We start from the raw sequence: 22,040 nt of genomic DNA on the forward strand, positions 1-22,040 counted from the left end.
ATTCCCTCAGACAGCAGGTGCCAGGCTCCTCTTACCTCAGCACCCGCCCTGCCCCTCTCCAAAGGTGTCTCGCGCCGGAAAAGTCCATATATGGCCCACCGGGCGGGCAGGTGAGCCTCTTTCGCCTCGGCTGCCGGACTCGCCCCGCCCCGCCGGCCGCTCCCAGTTTCGCTCAGGTGGCGCTGCGGGCTATAAGCGCTGGCGGGAGCCCGGAGAGACTCATTTGTCCTTCGCGGGAGGAGAAGGAGGAAGCGGGCGTGCGCGAGCGAGAGAGAAAGCGAGCGACACAGGTGCCAGGGGAGGCGGCGTCTGAGAGGAGGCCCCAGGTGCAACCTGAGACGTCGGGCGCGGCCGGCCGAGAGGGGGCTTGGTCTACCTGCGGAACCTGCTGAGCAGCTTGAGCGTCTTCGCGAGGGGAGAAAGGGCGCCGCGGAGCCTCGAGGAGAAGACGTGTCGAAGCAGCGCTCCTCTTTATTACTATTTTTTAAATTTTACTTATTTTGCCTCCTTTGCCTACCTGTTCCTTCGACTTGCCCAGCGATGGAGCTGCCCCGCGGGACCGTCTACCTGGCGCTGGCGATGCTGGCGCTCGCCGCCACCGTAAACAGCAGTACGTATCCGTCGAGGAAGCCTCCTTTTCTTTCCCCTTCCTTCTCTGCTGCTCCTTCCTCCGACTATCCGCTCCTGTGAGGGGGTTTAATGGCGCCTTGCCCGGAGAGAGCCCCTTCAGGAGCGAGGCGAGCCGTGCCCGCTCGCCACAAAATGGCGCCCCGTCGGGGCGGGGAGGGAAGGGGCGAGGCGCTTCTTCTCACCGGGACAGAAAGAGCTTCGGTTTGCCTTCAGTGGGTGGCGGGGTGGGTGGGGGTTAGGGGACAAGGGCTGGGGGTGCACCTGGCTGGCCCCCGTCGAGGATCCTGCTGCTTGGGAAAGAAGCTCCCTGGAGAGAGAGCGAGGGCCTCCGAGGAGAGTTGGGGGTGGCGGCCCGACCCAAGCGCGGTCCTCGGGGGACTTTTTCTTCAGATTTTGACCCCACTGGAGTGTTAGGTCTACTCACCGAGAGTAGATCCGTCGAAGTCAAGGGACGGATTTGGATCCTCTGGAAGTCTTAACTTAGCTAGGTACAACCCCGCGCCTCGAAGACGTCCCGTCCTGGAAACGAACTTTTTTTATAAAAAAAAATGTTTTCATTTCAGAACCTAGATTGAGGTTATTATTTTAAAAAAGGTGTGCTGAGATGTGGGCAGTATATAGTATTAATGCGTGTCTCAGGTGAAGCAGCGCTTCAATATGGTTATGCCGATATTCACTATAACTTGTCTGAAGAAGCCTTCCATAGTTCCAGTTACAGATAGGTAGCCGTGTTGGTCTGCCATAGTCAAAACAAAAAAATTTTTTTTCCCTTCCAGTAGCACCTTAAAGACCAACTAAGTTAGTGCATGCACACGAAAGCTCATACCAAGAACTAACTTAGTTGGTCTTTAAGGTGCTACTGGAAGGAAAAAAAATTTTTTTGTTTTGTCTGAAGAAATGGGAGGTAAGGCCAACTTGGGCTCAGCAGCTACAGGGTTCCTTTCTTGAATGTCGTCGGAATTCATTTATTTTGTGTCGTCTCTCAAGATAAGGAATTCCCTGTGCAGAAGAATATTTCTTCCCCCACCCCCCTCGACATCTAAGCGTTGCCAGAGGTACTCTTCTTTCCAGGGACCGTTGCGTTGTCCGCCCCCCCCCCCCCGCCCCCGAGGTTTGTCTCGAAAGAACAGGAATGAGGCTCAGCCCGTGACAATCACAAAGAGGAAGTAGTTTTAAAATACATAGCTGTTGAACTGCTAGGTGATGTGCAGAGTTTGGCCTCACCACTAGGTGGAGTGAGGTGGCTGCAGGGGGGGGGGCAGGTGAGATGTTTGAGGATAGGACTGTGTTTACTATACAACCTGCCCTGCAACTCCCTACTGTTGTGGCTTATGGGTGTGGTGGAGGACACTGACCCATTGCCAATGCTAGGTCCAGTTGGCCACTATGTAGAATGATGGTGTCATCTTAACCCTTCCTCTCGGACAGTAAAATTTCCTGGAGCAGCCCTGGTGTCGGAACCTTCTAGGGCTGTGATACTAACGGATCAATCACCTGATTAACCAAAGCAGCCTTCTTTTTCCTCTCCTGCTGCTGTGTATTCTATGGGTGACTGAGCTGACCTGTGTGAATAGAAGGCTCATCAGTGTTGGTTATATCTGCTGTCTGATGGGAGTGTCTGGAAGGACAGGAATATGATTGTTTTGTACAGCTTACAAGCCCCTGGGGTTAAATGGGGCTTCAAGGAGCACAAGAGCTGTTGCAGCCATTGCTGGGCACCTCTTCCATCAGGAAGAGAAGAGGCTTCATTGTTATAGTTCTAAGAGCCCTGGAAAGAACGGGCTAGTAACTTTTGCTTTCCTTTTTAATCTGTGTCAGCTCCTATGTGACTCCTGTTGGTAAATGGAAGCCCATCCCTGAGGCCTTTTCAGATTTCACATTTCCTGGTAGCAGAAATAAAGCAGAGCAGAGATGTGACTGGCTCCTTTCTGCAATTGAGACTACACCCAGGGTTAGGTGAGGTGCCTGAGAGCAAATCTGGTCTTCTACTAGAGGATAGACAATAGTTGTAAAATTTCTCTTGAAAATGCCCATGTGTTGTGACTCTTGCAGAAGGAGTGTTTCTTAGTATGTCCCAAGTAGGTTTCTTTTATATAACCATCTGTCATCAATTTTCAAAGCCTCGCTTAAAATTTGAATATTGGTAGCATGAATTATTAAAAATCTAGCATCTCATGTGTAGCTAGTAGAGCATCTCACACTTTATTTTTTAAAAAATAGGCAGTAGATATTTCCTTCCTGGAGAGAGAACCAAATCCTTTAAATGTGTGTATTCAAATTATTCAACACGCAAGTCTTAAAATTTTGTTTTAGATTAGTGACTTCCTCCACTGAGTTCTTGAATCTTTTTTTCTTTAGACTTTGAGAGGAAGCTGCCTTATACAGAATCAAGCCATTGAGGCATTCCGCTCTGTAGCGTCTACTCTGACTGGCAGCAGATCTCCAGAGTTTCAGATGGGACATTCCCAGCCCTCTCTGGAGATGCCAGGAATTGAACCTGGGATATTTTACATCCAAAGCACATGCTCTGTCACTGAGCTATAACCCTTTCCAGTGGAAATACCCAACTCCCTGCAATGCAGGAATCTCAAATAAAGCATCCATGACAGATGACCATCAACCTCTGCTTAAAAACATTCAAGGGTGTCTATTCCACTGTCGAACAGCTCTGTCGGAAAGTTCTTCCTGGTGTTTAGTCGGAATCTCCTTTCTTGTAACTTGTATCCATTGGTTCAGTTTCTACCCTCCAGAGCAGGAGAAAACAAGCTTGTTCCCTCTTCCATGAGACAGCTCTTGAGATATTTGAAGATGGCTATCATATCTCCTCTCAGTCTCCTCTTTCCCAGGCTAAACATAGCCAGCTCCTTCAAGTGCTCCTCATAAGGCTTAGTTTCCAGACCCTTGATCATCTTGGTTGACCTTCTCTGCACATGTTCCAGCTTGTTAACATCCTTCTTAAACTGTGGTGCCCAGAACTGGACACAGTATTTCAAGTGTGGTCTGACCAAGGCAGAACAGAGTGGTGCTATGACTTGCCTTGATCTGGACACTACTGTTGATGCAGCCTAGAATAACATTAGCTGTTTTTGTTCCTGCATCACACAGTTGACTCAGGTTAAGCTTGTGGTCCACCAAGACCTCTAGATCCTTTTCACATGTACTGCTAGTAACCCAGGTGCCCCCCATCCTATATTTGTGCACCTGGTTCTTCCTGCCTAGGTGCAGAACCTTACATTTGTCCCTATTGAAATTCATTTTGTTAGTTTGCGCCCAGTTCTCCAATCTGTTAAGGTCATTTTGAATTCCAATTTTGTCTTCTGCGGCATTAGGTGCCCCTCCCAGTTTGGTGCCATCTGCAAATTTTTTTGAGCATCCCCTCAATTCAGGGCCCCTGAACAACAACGGGCCCAGGACAGAACCCTGTGGTACCCCACTTGTCTCTTTTTTCCAGGATGACAAGAAGCCATTAATGAGTACTCTTTGGGTTCAGTCAGTCAACCAGCTACAAATCCACCTAACGATTACCTCTTTCATTCCACATTTTACCAGCTTCCTCGCAATAATATCATGGGGGACTTTGTCAAAAGCCTTACTGAAATCAAGATACACTATGTCCACAGCATTTCCCTGATCCACCAAGTTTGTAATTCCATCAAAAAAAGAAATCAGATTGGTCTGGCATGACTTATTTTTGAGAAGCCCATGCTGGGTCTTGGTAATCACAGCATCCTTTTCTGAATGCTCACAGACCAACTATTGAATTATCTGTTTTAGGACATTCCCTGGTATCTATGTCAAGCTCACTGATCAGTAGTTACCTGGGTCTTCCTTTCCCCCCTTTTTGAGGATGGGGATGACATCTTCAAAAGCAGAAGACTCCCGCTTTTGCTACTCCTATCTAGCCAGTGGGAGCAACACACTGTAATTTCTTAGTTATTTTCAAACCAGGGTGGATTTGATTTAAATGAAATTGATTTAAATCACAATTTAAATCACTTGATTTAAGTAATTTTTAATTTAAGCAATTAAGTAATTTAAGTAAGACTTGATTTAAATAATTTTTTTATAGAAAGACTATCTTGCTGGTATAATCTTAATATTTACAACCAGATGAAGGTTTAATTTTTGGAATAATAAACTTTCAAGGTAGTTTTTACAGTTATATAAAAAAATTACTGATTTGGTTATTCTACTAGAAATACATAGAAAGATAATTATGAAATTATTGTGAGGTTTAATAAGTTAACTATATTTGGACAACTTTTCTGCTGTACTTTGTTGGAAGGAGAAAAATAATCATTTCCTTAATAACAATTTAAACAATTTATTTAACTAAAACAATAACATTATAGCATATGTATCCATGTTTGTAAACTGATGTGGTTAGAGACTTGATTGTTTGGACAATGTCAGGTGAGCCCTGGGAAGAAGGGTCTGGAACCAGTGAACTCTTATTAGTTGACTGGCAAGCACTTCAAGGTCTCGCCAAGGACTTACAGATCCCAGTTACTATTTCCACCACTACCCCTTTGGATTTGCTTCTACATTCAGGTGCCTATTCTGTACAGTTAAGGGCTAGTGCAGTTGTTGGAACCCAGTGGGATTGGGAAGAGGTTGCTAGCCCTGAAGTGCCTTCAGCACTTGCCTCAAGTCTGAGTTGCACAGGCATGCAACTGACTCGCACAATTATTACACAAATATCCCAAGACTTGTGGAGTATTCTGCTCAAAAGGTTACACTTTCATTTTTACTGCTTCACACTTACTTGGGCAGATCTATTCCACTCCAAACAATCTGTTCATCGAACCTCTTGGAACTTAGCATTTAAGAGGTATGGGGTTGATTCTGTGTATATAAATTTGCAAAGGAACAATGGGATTAAGGTTTTTTCCTTAACTTAAATAGAAATCTATCTTTAGAAAGATTTTTACTCCAAAAGCATTTTATTTATAAAAAAATCAATTTAAATAAAAAAAGCCAATTTTAAAAAATCATTACTTTTTATCCACCCTGATCCAAACTAGAGATTGTGGTTTGTTCTTGATGTTGTTTGAGCAAAACAAAACTCATCTCTGGTTTGGATGTAGCATTGTTTGTTCCTGCTTGCTAGAAGGGAATAGTAAAGCAGGAGTCTAATGTGTGCTGATGGTAAACAGTGTAAATACTCTGATATGCAAACTGTACTGTTTTGATAACATTATTACAATGCACCAGAAGGAAGTAATTTCAGAAATATTACATAAACACAAGACACTTTTGGAATGGGCCTCTTTTTAAGTTAAAATTCAGTACACTTGAATTAAACCATTTCTTCTTAAAATGATAACTTCATCTGAGCTTTGATTTCTGGTGTCAGTTGTTGGCTTTATCTTGAGTGCTCGGAGATCTACAGAGGGAGGCTTTTTCTTCCTCCCTCAGAATTGAAGACATTTACTTGCCTATTTGGTGCATGGTACCTGACTGGTTTCCTTCCTAACTGATACATTTAATTATTACAGGTTGCTTATGCCTGAACAACAAGCACGTGGTAAACTGTACTTCAATTAGCAGTACATGCAGATGCACAAGTTTTGGGTCCAATGTCACAGTGGACTGTGGAACATGTGAGTACAACTCCTGGATAACTTGCTTCAGTTTTAAATATGAGCTGGGAAGCCCTAGCAAGCATTCCAGCAGAATCATACATTTAAAACTGAAATGGTAACTTTAAATGTGGTTCTTTGCCATCTTATTTTCAGTGTCTTCAAAATGCCTGCTGATGAAAGCAGAAATATACCGCAAAAACTCTGGCAGAAGTAATAGACCACAACATGCTATTAGAGACAATGATGGCATTTATGATCCAGAATGTGATGACAATGGTAACTTCAAAGCTAAGCAGTGCAATGGTACAGACACTTGCTGGTGTGTGAACTCAGCTGGAGTACGAAGAACTGACAAGGGGGGTAAAGACATTAAATGCGATGAAGTAGTAAGGACAAGGTAAGCCTCCAATGAAACTGCATGTACCTTGAAATATAAATATTTGGTGCCAGGCAAATATATAAACATGCAGGTATAAAACATTAATGTTTTATGTCACAGGTGGGCAACCAGCAAGCAGCATATGTCCCTCAGCAGCACACTCTGCAGCTTGCCATGGCTCACTCACTTCCTGTGTTGCCAAGCTGATCAGCAATCAGTGCAGAAATAATTTCCTCTGCATTGGAGCTGGGTGGGAGTGTGGTTTAATTTCTTCCCTGCACTACAAGGCACTCCTACGGCAGCCAATATCACTGTCCCCACACTGCTAATAGTAACCCAAGGCACTTTGTCTACTTCAGAGCATGGGGATTAAAGTGAATATACAGCCCTGTGCACTGCCTGCCACACAATTTGCCCAGTGGTATGTGTCTCCAAATGTCTAGCCCTGTAGATGTGGCTCTAGGAGTGGTGGTGTTTGAGGTTGCCCACTCCTTATATTGTCAACTTTGTTCCCACTGTAATTTTACAAATAAAATATTATTTGAAATCCTATTTCTTAAGCTTGTATTTAATGTGTGGAATCGGCCAGCTAAATTCCTGAGGGTAATACTTTATTTTTCAGCTGGATTTCAATGGAAATGAAGCACTCTGGGACAGAAACTGATTTGGACAAACCTAGCCTTGAGAGGTATGTCTTTAGTCTGTTTGAAGTAATTAGGATTGCAAAACATACAATTTCTAGGGATGGGGATGTTCTTCAGAATGTAGTTCAAAAAGAAGTGATTTGTATACTAATGCAGTGTTAACTTCCTCCAAAGCCATTGTTCTTGCTATACTGCATCTACACTTTGCTTGTTTAACTGATGTTGATAGCAACATATAAGGGGGCTGGTTTAAGCCAGCTTTGCCTCTGTTTCTGCTAGTGCCAAGTATGGGGAAAGGTGTAAATACAGTTGCAGAAGTTGTAGTTGACAGGAAGGAACCAATAGAAGTTGCTGATGTGTCCCTTAGGGGTTAATGCAAAGATGTTAGATTGTTGTTAGAGGATGACACAAGATTCAGTTCTAAATCACATGTTCAAGTACTAACAGTTTCTAATTCTTGTCTTTGTAGTGAAATCAGAGAACAACTTTCTCAGCGTTACAAATTGAATAAAAATCACATAACTGCTACGGTAGGAATAGCAATTTTTGCAGATTTTCTGTCATATTTGGATTCCTATAGACAATTTTGTGCTAGTATTCACATACAGTCATACCTCAGGTTACAGACGCTTCAGGTTACGTTTTTTCGGGTTGCAGGCCACCGAAACCCGGAAGTACTGGAACTGGTTACTTCCAGGTTTCGGCGGTCGAGCATGCGCAGAAGCGCTAAATTGAGCTTTGCACCAAATTGCGAGCCACGTGTGCGCAGATGCGATGCTGTGGGTTCTGGACGCGGGTTGCAAACGTGCATTCCACACAGATCACGCTCGCAACCCGAGCGTCCACTGTATTTCTAAAAATGGCCTTTAAACTTTCAAGATAGAGGAGATATACTTGAACCCCAACGTTAAATATTTAATTTTACTATATAAAGGACTTTCTGTTGTAAGTATTTTATATTAATCTAAAAAGCCCAGCTAAAAGCAAAATATATAATCAACTACTGAAGGGAAAACATAAAAGAATTGAAAAGGTTCAAGAGGGAGTCACCCACAAATCCCAAGAACAAGTTTTAGGAATGGAACGTATTAGGCTTCACAAGAAATGTGCCTCTTTGTAGCTTCTACCTGTAATTCCATAGCATGCTAATTCAAGATGTTTTGGCAGTGTTTGTATCATACAGCTGTGATATTTGAACTGTTATATTACTCTCTTTTAATACAAGTTCTTGAAACAAACAAACCACTTGTCTTAAAGTGTATGTTTTACATATTCTGTAAGCTGCCCAGAGTGACCGGGGAAACCCAGCCAATTGGGCAGGGTGTAAATAATAAAATTATTAATATTTATTATTATTATTACTATAGTACTAGTCAAAAAGAACATGATTTTTAAACTCCAAGAGATTTCTAAAAACCTAACAAAGTCACATTCTGTTCATATATTTATTTATTGGTTATGTGGATCTAATTGCTGTGTTTTCTTCATCCCAGTATGAAAAGCCTTTCGTTTTTATCGAACTGAAACAAAATGCTACAGAGAAATCTGCCACAGATGTAGATATAGTTGATGTGGCATACTATTTTGAAAAAGATGTAAGTATACCAGTCCCTTTGTGCAAGGTAGAATAGAATGGTTCATGTAAACTCAGTGCTTTACAGGCAACGACTGATTTACGCTAGTCCAATTTATATGCAGTTGAGCACATGGGCAGTGTGGTGACCCGTAAGTGACCAGAAAAGGGGGCGGAACAGGGTGGGGACGTGATAGGCTTGTGCACGCTCCACCAATGTGCCTGTGGATCAGAAACGTAACCCCACACCAATCAGTAGTTGCCTGTATTTCAATGATTGGATATTGTTTGGACTGCTTACTCCAAAAGAGGAAGTGTGTAACCAGTGCTTCTACTCTTTCAGATCAAAGGGGACTCTTTGATTGTAGGACCAAGACTTACCCTTGACAGTTCAACAGGATCTCTTCAATCTAATGATGTTATAATCTACTACATTGATGACAAGGCACCAGAGTTCACAATGCAACATTTGAATCCTGGTATTATTGCTGTAATTGTGATTATAATACTGGCCATAGTTGCTGGTATTCTTGTACTGGTATGTGTTTCTAACTATATAAGATAATTTAACCCCATTCTTCAGGTTAAAAATGTTCCAGAGTTGTGTAATAAGGCAACAGTCACAGTAGCAGCAGATATAAAATAGCTAGTTATAATATAATGGAACTTGGTATCTGAAGCCTCTATTTCAGCAGAGACTTTTGTACCAGATGAACCTCCTTGGGTGAGTATTCTGAAGGTTGGGGGACCTGAAGGGCCTCCTGGGAGGATCTTTAAGGTTGAATAACTTCATGTATTATGTCCGAGGTAGTAGTATTTTATGTGGAAATAGCTATTCACTCCTGAATAGGATAAGAATAAGCGAGGTAAATACTTGATCGTCATACATGCTATAGGCTGAATTTAGGTAATAGGAAGCTATCATAGTGAGAACAAATGCCCAGTTTGTTAAAGAAGCGGGATGCAAACTTTTCGGAGACCATATCATAAGTCTCTGTAACGGGCAGACACTGGTGTGGGTGGCTGCTGCTGTGAAATATGCTCATTCCAGTCCAGTTTTCATACCTTGGTCCAAATTACAGAAAGAAATGGAAAAAGGTGCTTAAACAGAGTTGGATCACTGGATCATTATTCTCACAATTGTCTATATTGATTGACAGTGGCTCTCCGGGCTTTCATTCCAGGAGTCTTTCCCCGTCCTACCTGGACATGCCAGTGGCTAAATCTTCAACCTTCTGTATGCAGTGCATGTGCTCTACCACTGAGCTACTGTGCTTCCCACAGTGACCTGGCTTGCAGTGATAAAAATAAATAAATTCTTATAGTAGATGAGACTTGGTCCTGTGTGCACATGAACCAAGCCCACCCATGAGACAGGGCGCAGCACCTCCCTCAGACAGCAGAATCACAATGGCTGCTTACAGATCCACTCATCTTTCCTGCCCCACTTGTGAAACACCTGAGTTTGATGAGAAGCTGGAGCATTCTGGTGGGACACTGTGGCGGGGTGTGGGGGCAGGAGGTGGCAATTCCTGTTTTGTCTTTGGTGGTGAAATGGGCTGGGCAACCCCTGCTTGCAGGTCTCATAAGCAACATGGACCTGACTGGCCAGAAGGTTTTATTGTTTAGGGGACCTCAGTGAATGGGACCTGGGAAGTCGTGGATGTTGCATGAGTGTTCTGTGGATCCTTGAACTGCTAAGCTTTGCAAAAACTTGGTGTAACCTGTTGCTCTCCCTGCAGGTCTTTACTAGAAGAAAGAAGGGGAAATATGAAAAAGCTGAGGTGAGTTTTAAAAAATCAAAATCAAAGGAACTGTTAAGAATTTAAGCAATAGCATAGAACAGTACTATAAAAATTCCTCTGACCTTGTAACATCTGAGGTGCATATTTTACGGCTTATTCTAGCTTCTCGTGGTTCATTTTTTTTTTAATTTTTAAAATTGTTTTGACCTGCCTTTTGACCTGCCCTTTGACCTTAGTGTGAAGAGTGAATAATACAACAAAATAATAATGAAAACTATAATCTAGCAAGAAAGTGAACAGGAACAATTCTCAGGTTCTTACGGTATCTATTTGCTTAACTTGCCATGCAATAAGTTGCTGAAAGGTTCATATGCCATGTTTGTAACAAGTATGGCCAACATTCTGTGTGTGAGAGAGGGAATGTGTTTTGACATCTAACGGTTTGGGGAGTCACTTAACTGCTGCACACAGGAAATAGTGTTTTCTAGAGAGCTTAGGATCCGATACATACATTGGCTCAGGGAAGAGGTTTTTTATGTAGTAAAAACAAAACTGCAAATTACAGCTTTCTGGATTCTTCTGTAGACAAATTCAGCCAAAAAGCTGAACATATGACATTATTGGGGGCAGGGGGAGTTACATTATAGCAAAAATTAGTTTCTAGGCTGGTGACTGATGTCCATTCTATTGGTAATATTAATAGATGAACATGTTCTAAAGGCATCAAAACTGAAAAGGAATAAAACTTTTTTTTTGTCTTCAGGTAAAGGAAATGAACGAAATGCACAGAGAACTAAACTCGTAATTGCTGTAACATGAAATAAGGATAAAGATGGCAAAAGCATGTAAACTGAAGATTACCTGTAGAGACTTTTTTTTGTTTAAATACTTCCTTATAGTTTAATAAGAGGATTACTTCAAATTTTGACACTAGACTGCATTTTGCTGGGCTGTAATCCATTTTTTAAACATTTTTACTAGTTGGGCAAGATGAACGTCCTTTCTTTGTGTAAAATTACTGATGCCTTTTTGTTGGATGTATGTTAAATAACTGTTTTGTATAAACTTTTTTGAGGTGTCTAGTAAGTTTCTAAATGAATTTGGCCACCTTGCATCTCTTGCAGATCATGGAATATAGTGTGTGTGGTTTTTTTAATGCTTGTAAATATTTCCCTTCAAATTTGCTTTTTTTTTTTACAAGTAATTTTAATAAATTCTGAAAATCTTTTCGGCTTTTCTGTGGTATTTCTAAGAATGACTTAATGGAACACTTACTGATATCTTCATTCTAGTTTTATAGACAGATAACTCTAATTAGATTAGCATTTAGGAAAAAGGCATTTTGATATAATAGAATTGTAGAGTTGGAAGAGAGCCCAAGGGTCATCTAGTCCAACCCCCTGCAATACAGGAATCTCATCTAGGTCATCCATGACAGATAGCCATCAACCTCTACTTAAAAACTTCCAATGAAGGAGACCACCATCTCCCGAGGGAGTCTATTCCACTGTCGGAACAGCTCTTGCTGTCAAAAAGTTATTTCTGATACTGATCGGAATCTCCTTAATTGTAACTTGAAGAATCCATTGGTTCAGGTGCCATGCCACTTATTTGGCAGTAACTTCTATTGAACAGAGAACGTTTGAGTAAATAGGTATAGGACTGGGCTGCAGGGAGGAAAATCTGAAGAGTAGCAGAAGTGCAAAGAAGTACTTGGCTGGAGGACAGCAGAGCTATCATTTGATGCACATTTTCCTTAGGAATAAATTCCACTGAAGACTGCATGCCTAGGATTTATTAATTTTAGATAGAGGTAGTTATGTTCCCACATTTTGATGTACCTGTCTAAAATGGAACCTTTGGCCCTCTAGATGTTCCTGAACTGCAGCTCGTCATTCTCCCTTGCCATTGGCCATTCTTGCTGTAGCTGATGGGAGTTGTAGTTGAGCAATATCTGGGGGAATAAATATTTCTCCCTCCATCTGAAGTGTGGTATGGCAAGTTACCTTCAACCTTTTCTGACTCTGGACTCACTTTTCATCCAAACGTAAACCTGAGGACCCATTTTTTTTTTATTAATATTTTATATTATTTATTTTAAAAATTTTAATACACATATATTACAAATATACAAACATACATTTCATACAATCCTTAAAAGTGTTCAAACATACCTACACTCAATCCCACGAATAATTCATTTTCCCATCACCATCCACCACCCCTCACCCCACCTTAGTGTTTGACTTCCAATCTACTCAATTGCCATTTCTTTCCACTTCTATTACTTTCTTTCACACACCTTTAACCTAATTTCATACTTCTTTTTCTGTTACACATTGTTACCCATCTTATTTAGTATTTCAGTATTTGAAACGGAACATGGACTTCTCTGCGACCCATCCCCTCTGCAGGGAGGTGGGACCAATTCGGATGGTCCGCCCCCGCCACTTAATGGATCCAAGTGGTTTCCAGAGAGTGGTAGGGGATGCTTTATCCCATGTTGATGGCCTTTCAGCTGATTCCCTGGTGGCCCGCTGGAATGTGGAGTTAACCAGGGCTATTGACTGTTTGGCTCCGAAGCGCCCTCTCCGATTGCATGGAGCCCGGACAGCCCCGTGGTTTTCCACGGATCTGAGACAATGAAACAATCGTTGAGACGGCTAGAGTGCCGGTGGCGGATAACTCATTCCGAATCTGACCGGACACAGGTTAGAGCTCAACGTCGAGCCTACCAAGTGGCGATAGCAATGGCGAAGAAGAATTTCTTCACCGCCTCTATTGCATCTGCAGAAAACAGCAGCAGGAGACTTTTTCAGGTGGTTCACAATTTAGCGGAACGGGCCACATGTTCTCCTGCAATGATTTTGCAAAGTTTTTTGCAGATAAAATCGCTCAGATTTGGGAAGAAATAGACTCCACCGTGGGAGCAGGGCCGGGGCGGGAGAGTGCTAGAGTTTTGTCTAGTCAAGTTGAGTGGGATCAATTCCAATCTGTTACCTCCGAGGATGTGGACAGGCTGCTTGGACGAGTGAAACCAATCACCTGTCTCCTGGATCCTTGCCCATCCTGGCTTATAAAAGCTAGCCGGGAAGGACTGGGCGATGGGCTTCGTGGGGTGGTGAATGCTTCCCTCCGTGAGGGAGCCTTCCCAGACACGCTGAAAGAGGCAGTTATTAAACCACTTCTTAAAAAACCATCTTTAGATGCGGCCACGATGGCCAACTATCGCCCAGTCTCAAATCTTCCATTCTTGGGCAAGGTGATTGAGCGAGCGGTTGCCGAACAACTCCAGGCACGCCTGGAAGAAGCGGACCATTTGGATCCCTTCCAGTCGGGATTCAGGCCTCATCATGGGACTGAAACTGCCTTGGTCGCACTGGTTGATGATCTCCGGTGGGCTAGGGACAAAGGTGAGAGCTGTTTCCTAGTTCTGCTGGATCTCTCAGGGGCGTTTGATACCATCGACCATAACATCCTTCTGGACCGTCTTGAGGGGCTGGGAGCTGGGGGCACTGTCATACAGTGGTTCCGCTCCTTCTTCCTGGGCTGTGTTCAGAAAGTGGTGGTGGGGGATGAGTGTTCAGACCCCTGGGCTCTCACTTGTGGGGTGCCTCAGGGTTCTGTCCTCTCCCCCATGCTTTTCAACATTTACATGCAGCCGCTGGGAGAGATCATCAGGAGGTTTGGGCTGGGTGTTCATCAGTATGCGGATGATACCCAGCTCTACCTTTCTTTTAAATCAGAACCAGTGAAGGCGGTGAAGGTCCTGTGTGAGTGTCTGGAGGCGGTTGGAGGATGGATGGTGGCTAACAGATTGAGGTTGAATCCTGACAAGACAGAAGTACTGTTTTTGGGGGACAGGAGGCAGGCAGGTGTGGAGGATTCCTTGGTCCTGAATGGGGTAACTGTGCCCCTGAAGGACCAGGTGCGCAGCCTGGGAGTCATTTTGGGCTCACAGCTGTCCATGGAGGCACAGGTCAAATCTGTGTCCAGGGCAGCTGTTTACCAGCTCCATCTGGTACGTAGGCTGAGACCCTATCTGCCTGCAGACTGTCTCGCCAGAGTGGTGCATGCTCTGGTTATCTCCCGCTTGGACTACTGCAATGCACTCTACGTGGGGCTACCTTTGAAGGTGACCTGGAAACTACAACTAATCCAGAATGCGGCAGCTAGACTGGTGACTGGGGGCGGCCGCCGAGACCATATAACACCGGTCTTGAAAGACCTACATTGGCTCCCAGTACGTTTCCGAGCACAATTCAAAGTGTTGGTGCTGACCTTTAAAGCCCTAAACGGCCTCGGTCCAGTATACCTGAAGGAGCGTCTCCACCCCCATCATTCTGCCCGGACACTGAGGTCCAGTGCCGAGGGCCTTCTGGTGGTTCCCTCATTGCGAGAAGCAAAGCTACAGGGAACCAGGCAGAGGGCCTTCTCGGTAGTGGCGCCCGCCCTGTGGAACGCCCTTCCAGCAGATGTCAAAGCGATAAACAACTACCTGACATTCAGAAGACATCTTAAGGCAGCCCTGTATTTTACTGTATTTTTGGTTTCTATGGAAGCCGCCCAGAGTGGCTGGGGAGGCCCAGCCAGATGGGCGGCGTATAAATAATAAATTATTATTATAATTATTATTGTTCATTTTAATAGTTCTGATTTTTCAATATGGTTTTGCAAGTATCTTTTAAACACCTTCCAGTCCCTGTCTATCTTCTCTTTTGAGATCCTTCCAATTTCTCCCATTGTTTTGGATATATTGTAGTACTCCAATAATTTGGCAAGCCACTCTATTTTTGTCGGTACAATACCGCTTTTCCAATTTTTCGCAATCAATAGCCTTGTGGCTACTGTTGCGTATAAATATAAGGTCTTCTTCCTTTAGGCTTCCTGGTACTATTCCCAATAGAAAACCTTCTGGTGTTTTCCTAAATGAATATCTGAACATTTTTTTCATTTCGTTATAAATTATTTCCCCAAACTGTTTGATGTTTAAACACTGGAAAAGGGACTATGATACATATTTGGTGGAATTGTTTAAACCTGAGGACCCATTTTTTAACCACTTACAATATATTTGCATGGTGGTACTACTGCTGTTGTGACCCACTTTGGATCAGGCCATGAGCACCAGTTGAAGATCAGTGTATTATGGGGCCTGCTATACTAGCTTGATGAAGGTACTTGCATACAAAGGCCGTAAAAAAGACACATTCCATGCTAGGGATCATTAGGAAAGGAGCTGAAAATAAGTGCCAGTATCACAATGCCATTATATAAATCTATGGTGCGATCACATTTTGAGTACTGTGTATGGTTCTGGTGACCTCGCCTCAAAAATAATATTGTAGAGTTGGAAAGGGGGCAGAAACTGAAAATGGAATTGCTGGACTGTGGAAAACATCAGGGAAAAATATTTCATACAGAACTAAGAAGGCAAAAGTTGAACAGACCAGTGGTTGTGAAAGTAAATGAAAATTATGTGAACGATTAACATCGGAATGGCTTATTGATTAAGAAATGTAATGTGATATTAGATGATCAGCACTTTGCGAAGTTCAGAGCATGGGAAGTCACCCAAAGATGAAAAAAATTGGCATTTATATTTGGCTTTTTTCTTGTATTGCAGTTTGGAATGTTTTAATGTGGTTCATTGGATTATTAAATAGGAAAATTTAATAAATATTATATATATTAAAAAAAAACAGAAAAGGGGCACCAAAATTATCAAGGGCATGGAGTGACTCCCCTAATGAAAGGTTGCAGCATTTGGGGCGCTTTAGTTTAGAGAATAGGGACACGGGTGGCGCTGTGGGTTAAACCACAGAGCCTAGGACTTGCCGATCAGAAGGTCAGCGGTTCGAATCCCCACAACGGGGTGAGCTCCCGTTGCTCGGTTCCTGCTCCTGCCAACCTAGCAGCTTGAAAGCATGTCAAAGTGCAAGTAGATAAATAGGTACTGCTCTGGCAGGAAGGTAAACGGCGTTTCCGTGCACTGCTCTGGTTCACCAGAAGCGACTTAGTCATGCTGGCCACATGACCCAGAAGCTGTATGCTGGCTCCCTTGGCCAATAAAGCGAGATGAGCGCCACAACCCCAGAGTCGGTCACGACTGGACCTAATGGTCAGGGGTCCCTTTACCTAGTTTAGAGAATAGGCAAGTAAGAAGTGACATGATAGAAATGTATAAACTGTTCGTTCTCAAATGGTGTGGTGTGCCACACTAGTGTTGCAGGAGAGGATGGCAGTGGTGGGAAGATTCAAGGACAAAGAAGAAGAAAATTCAGTGTGGTATAGTATAAAAACATTTGTGAAATACAGATGGTATCTTTTCAAAGTGAGAAGAGGAATACCTGGTGATACTGAGGACAATCCCAGTTGTGTTTTTCAATGCATTTTTTCCTGAAAGTGCAGCCTGGAGAAAAAAAAGCTTGAGAACCATTGGTATAAACACGGCATGGAAAAAGTGGATACTTTTATGCTTATTATCCCTTTCTCATTCCCCCTGGAAATCCAGTGAAGCTGAATGTTGGAAGATTCAATGTAAAAGAAAGTCAAGACTATGGAACTTCATCCCGCAAGGATGGCCACCAACTTGGATGGCTTTGTAATAAACGAAAATCTGCCCTTATTCCCTTATGGGGGACACAAGAGCCCTTACAGAGTTCTCCATCCGTTGGAGAAAAGAACAGAGGCCAACCAGAGAATATTGATAAACAAAGCAGCTCGTAAGCTTGATCTTTATTGAACTGTTGCAACAGGGTGCTTCCCTCTCATGCAGGAAAGGAGGACCCAGAACCCAGGTGTGCCTGCCCTTATATAGATATTTTAAATTGCCTGGCCTGGAGTCCAAGACCACCCCCAGAAACATACATACATCACAGAAGGGGTGTAACTCAAGACCACCCTGCAGACACATCATACCTACATCACTGAAAGGGCGGTCTACAACAAAAATCTGAGTGTGTTGTTTATTGCCTGTCATTGTTTGTCTCCTGTCTGGCAGATTACCTGTTAATGCTTACTTGACTGGATACCCTGGGGAGCCTTGCCAGTCTTTTGTAGTGACAAATACTTAGTTCCTGAGCCAGGTCACAGGCTCAACCTATTCATACACAGATATACCCTTAAGACAGGTTTTGTGAATGAAAAGACAATGGGGAGGCTTTTCCATTTTCCTTTGACCTTGCAGAGAAAACATTTGGTCAGTTTGGGAGCCAAAATGGCTCCAGGACTGCCCTTCTGTGCTGCCTCAGACATGTGGCCCATACATTTATGTGCGTGTTTGCCTGGCAAGTCCATGAACATTATATATATATATATATATATATATATATATATATATATGACCTTAATTTTTTTATTTCAGCTTTAAAATAGTATAAGGCAAGTTCACAGAGGCGAGGGCTACCAAAGGCTACTAGCCATAATGCCTATATGCTCTGCCTCCACAAGCAGCAACACTTCTGAGCACCAGTTGCTAAATGCCACAGGAGGGGGTGAGGGTGCTCTTGGGCTCATGCTCTGCTCCCTGGTTTTCCCCACAGGTATCTGGCTGCCCCTTTGAGAGCAGGATGCTGGACTACCTGGGTCATTGTTTTGATCCAGCAGGGCACTTCTTTTTATATTTTTAACTAAGCACATTTAGCAGTGCAGTCCTATGCCTGTCTGCTCAGAAGCCAGTCCCACGAAGTTCAGCGGGGATTGCTGGAGGTACGATAGACAAGGACCACTAAGCAGTGATGCCCGCAGAGCTCAGCAGGGCTGGACTTCCGAGTAAACACAGCAGGTGGGGGCGGAGCATGGCTAAGACCAGGGGTAGGCAACCTAAGGGCCGGGGGCCGGATGGAGCCCAATCGCCTTCTCAATCCAGCCCACGGATGGTCCAGGAATCAACGTGCTTTTTTGCTGTTGTTTAGTCGTGTCCGACTCTTCATGACCCCATGGACCAGAGCACGCCAGGCATTCCTGTCTTCCACTGCCTCCCGCAGTTTGGTCAGACTCATGCTGGTAGCTTCGAGAACACTGTCCAACCATCTCGTCCTCTGTCGTCCCCTTCTCCTTGTGCCCTCCATCTTTCCCAACATCAGGGTCTTTTCCAGGGAGTCTTCTCTTCTCATGCGGTGGCTAAAGTATTGGAGCCTCAGCTTCACGATCTGTCCTTCCAGTGAGCACTCAGGTCTGATTTCCTTAAGAATGGATAGGTTTGATCTTCTTGCAGTGCATGGGACTCTCAAGAGTCTCCTCCAGCACCATAATTCAAAAGCATCAATTCTTCGGCGATCAGCCTTATGGTCCAGCTCTCACTTTCATACATCACTACAGTGGTACCTCGGGTTAACTACTTAATTTGTTCCAGAGGTCCATTCTTAACCTGAAGCACACTTTAGCTAATGGGGCCTCCTGCTGCCGCCGCACCACTGGAGCCCAATTTCTGTTCTTATCCTGAAGCAAAGTTCTTAACCTGAAGCACTATTTCTGGGTTAGCGGAGTGTGTAACCTGAAGCGTATGTAACCCGAGGTACCACTGTACTGGGAAAATCATAGCTTTTTACATGAGTAGATTGTGTGCTTTTATTTAAAATGCATCTCTGGGTTATTTGTGGGGCACAGAAATTCGTTCACCCCCTCCCAAAATAGTCCAGCCCACCACATGGTCGGAGGGACGGTGGACCGACCCACGGCTGAAAAAAGTTGCTGACCCCTGGCTAACACCCTCATTCATTCAATAGAGAGAGAGCGAGAGAGCGAGAGACAGACAGACAGACAGACAGACGAGCCCAAAAGCCCGCCCACCATTTCCAGAGCATGCGCAAAACGGGCCCTGAAAATCTCACCCGCCGCGGCGCGCGCATACGTTGCCATGACATCCGGCAAGGGCTCGTGCGGGCTCCGAGGAGCACGTGACTCGCTACGGCGGCCGAGAGGGCAGCGCGGCAGTTTGCGTCTGAGGAGGCGCGACCAGCAAGCGGCGCGGTTTTTTCTCGGTTGGCGGGAGATTCCGGCAGCATGGCGTCCGACTTCAACGCGGCCTTGGCGGTCTCGGTGGACATCGCCGTCGGCGGCTCCCCCTCGACTTCGGCGCGCGAGGCGTGCTGGCCCGACGGGGCGAATGCCGAGAGCGGCTTCGTGCGCGCCATCCTGGCGCTGCCGGAGAAGCCGGACACCACCGTGCGCTTCTTCGAGCGCGGCGACTACTATACGGTGCATGGAAGGGACGCGCTGCTGGCCGCCGCCGCCGTCTTCAAGACGCGGACGGTCATTCGGACGCTGGCGCAAGGTAAGGGCGCCGGGGGGAGGGAGAGCTGGGTCCGGAGGCTGCCGACTCTCGGAAGGGAAATACAAATTACATTTATATTCTGTCTTTCCTTCAAGAAGCTCAAAGTAGCATTCATGATTTCCTCACCTCCTTTTACCCTCCCAACAGCCCAGTGAAGTAGCTTAGGCTCAGAGACAGTGACTGGCCCAAAATTTCTCAGTGAGTTTCAAGGCTGAAGGTAAAGTTGAACCCAAGGACCGCCCCCACCCCCCGCTCGGCTTTGCCCAATGCTCTAACCATTATACCACATACTTGCTCTTTCGAAGAAAAGATGTGGTAAAAAAACCCAGCTCTAGGGACGGGTCCACAGAATATAAAACGCATCTATTCTTGATGCAGTATCCAGCAGCTAGGCTGTTAGTTACATGGGCAGACTAAACAGATCCTGTGAAAAAGGCAGATTCCTTTCTCTCTAGGAGCTTCTTAGTCCAAGGAAAACAATTCAAGAACTACCCAAGAGCCATAATTTTTATCTTAGATTTGTAAATTATATAATGAAATGATTTTATAATGAAATGATTTTAGAATGTTGTATCATTTTACTGTTGTTAGCTGCTCTGAGCCCGGGTTCGGCTGGGGTGGGCGGGATATAAATAAAATTTTATTATTATTATTATTATTATATTATAAAGGGGGTCGGTCCCCCACCTTCAGGTTTCCATCAGACGCCGGCTCCGTTAATACAACGGGGCTCGCCGAAGCTGCCTCTGCGTTCATCACCTGCTTTGTTGCCCTTCTTCCAATCATCATCATTAAGCAATTTTACACGCCGCCCTCCATCCGAAGGACCCAGGACGGTTTATAACATGCTTTCATAACAACAGCTCCTCTAGGAAGCTTGCTTGCTTGGTTTCTGTGCCGCCCTTCAAGCGGAGGACCACAGGAAGCTTTACTATATAAAATGGGAACAAACAGTAACCCCTTCTCCAACACACGTGTTTTGTTCTTTTCGTTTGGAAGCAGGAAAATTCTTTATCTAACGCAAAGTTGCAGCAAGTCTTGAACAACAGGAGCTGAAATGAATTGGGGGGTGGGGGAAGGGCAGGGGAGAAGTGGGAGTCAGCCGCCTGCAGCCGAGGTGGAGGGGGGGGAGCCTGCATGTGGTCAAGTTAAATACAGTATCAAGTTTTGATTGTGCGCTGTTGGGTTTCAGAACCGGCAAGAGTCAGGGTTTGCTTTGGTTGAGATTCCAAAAAATAACACTCACCTATACAACTAATGCTATTCAAGCAGTTCTGCCAGATCAACAGCTAATTGAGTTATAAAGCAAACAGAGCCTGTAATTAGAACACAGAAGTAAAGGCAGGAGATTATGTTATCTTCTGAGCTTAAAGCATTTTTTTAAAAAAGTTATATGTGTTTTATTTATTTATTTTCTGCATTTATATCTCAGCTTTTTCTCCAAGGAGCTCAAGGTGGCATACAGTGATACCTCGGGTTAAGTACTTAATTCGTTCCGGAGGTCTGTTCTTAACCTGAAACTGTTCTTAACCTGAAGACCACTTTAGCTAATGGGGCCTCCTGCTGCTGCTGTGCCACCACTGCACGATATCTGTTCCCATCCTGAAGCAAAGTTCTTAACCCGAGGTACTATTTCTGGGTTAGCGGAGTCTGTAACCTGAAGCGTATGTAACCCGAGGTACCACTGTAGATATGTTCTATGTTTATGATAATATTTTATTCTCTTGCTAACTATGCCTTTTTAAATGTGCATTTTATACTTCCTTTAGTAATGTTTTCTTTTGATTTTTTGTGTTAACTTTGCTGTGTTAAATGTGCATTCTGTAGTTGACTTCCTTTGCAATGCTTTATTTTGAAACCTTTAAGATAATAATTTAGTTTCCTGTTAATTATGTTGCCTTGAATGTATACAGTGGTACCTTGGTTTAAGAACAGTCCGGTTTAAGAACGATTCGGTTTACAAACTCAGCAAAACCGGAAATAGTGTCTTGGTTTGAGAACTTTACCTTGGTCTAAGAACGGAATCCGAATGGTGGAAGGGCACTGGCAGTGGGGGGCCTCATTAGGAAAGTGCACCTCAGTTTAAGAACGGTTTCGGTTTAAGAATGGACTTCCGGAACGGATTAAGTTCTTGGGGAGGTGACCCCCGGGAGAATCAAGCCCCCCTTCAAGTTTACACCTGTGGTTTGGAGATTTATTTTAGAGCT

The 22,040-nt window shown here is 44.1% G+C and overlaps 2 protein-coding genes and 1 long non-coding RNA gene across 4 annotated transcripts in view; 2 read left to right on the top strand and 1 right to left on the bottom strand.

Annotated features, from left to right (window-relative positions):
• Positions 1 to 15,738, bottom strand: part of LOC310758825 — a 33,957-nt gene extending 18,219 nt beyond the window's left edge. The window contains exon 1 of the long non-coding RNA XR_014545968.1: positions 15,624 to 15,738. This is a non-coding gene — a long non-coding RNA (uncharacterized lncRNA). The remainder of the gene's footprint in view (positions 1 to 15,623) is intronic.
• On the top strand, positions 164 to 11,783 carry EPCAM (epithelial cell adhesion molecule). Of its 2 annotated transcripts, none has more exons than XM_083605526.1 (9): positions 164 to 610; positions 6,129 to 6,233; positions 6,369 to 6,612; positions 7,217 to 7,282; positions 7,708 to 7,768; positions 8,732 to 8,833; positions 9,155 to 9,349; positions 10,554 to 10,595; positions 11,320 to 11,783. In XM_083605526.1, the coding sequence occupies exons 1-9, from the start codon at positions 541 to 543 to the stop codon at positions 11,359 to 11,361; spliced, it is 927 nt and encodes a 308-aa protein (XP_083461652.1). In that variant the 5' UTR covers positions 164 to 540; the 3' UTR covers positions 11,362 to 11,783. The 2 variants fall into 2 exon arrangements, with proteins under 2 accessions (XP_083461652.1, XP_083461653.1); XM_083605527.1 differs by having other exon boundaries at positions 171 to 610; positions 9,155 to 9,290.
• A 3,676-nt stretch (positions 15,739 to 19,414) lies between the features above and the next one.
• Positions 19,415 to 22,040, top strand: part of MSH2 (mutS homolog 2) — a 50,478-nt gene continuing 47,852 nt past the window's right edge. Inside the window, exon 1 of the mRNA XM_083605033.1 lies at positions 19,415 to 19,833. Coding sequence (XP_083461159.1) covers positions 19,563 to 19,833 — 271 coding nt within the window. The 5' untranslated portion in view covers positions 19,415 to 19,562. The remainder of the gene's footprint in view (positions 19,834 to 22,040) is intronic.

Source organism: Podarcis filfolensis (assembly GCF_964270895.1).
Source record: "Podarcis filfolensis genome assembly, chromosome: 3".
NCBI classification, from domain to species: domain Eukaryota; kingdom Metazoa; phylum Chordata; class Lepidosauria; order Squamata; family Lacertidae; genus Podarcis; species Podarcis filfolensis.

Excerpts from the sequence above, each read along its gene's own strand:
- EPCAM (XM_083605526.1), top strand. The coding sequence starts at position 541 with ATGGAGCTGCCCCGCGGGACCGTCTACCTGGCGCTGGCGATGCTGGCG. Across the intron at positions 611-6,128 it reads CGCCGCCACCGTAAACAGCA|GTTGCTTATGCCTGAACAAC; the intron begins GTACGTATCCGT and ends TAATTATTACAG. Across the intron at positions 8,834-9,154 it reads CATACTATTTTGAAAAAGAT|ATCAAAGGGGACTCTTTGAT; the intron begins GTAAGTATACCA and ends CTACTCTTTCAG.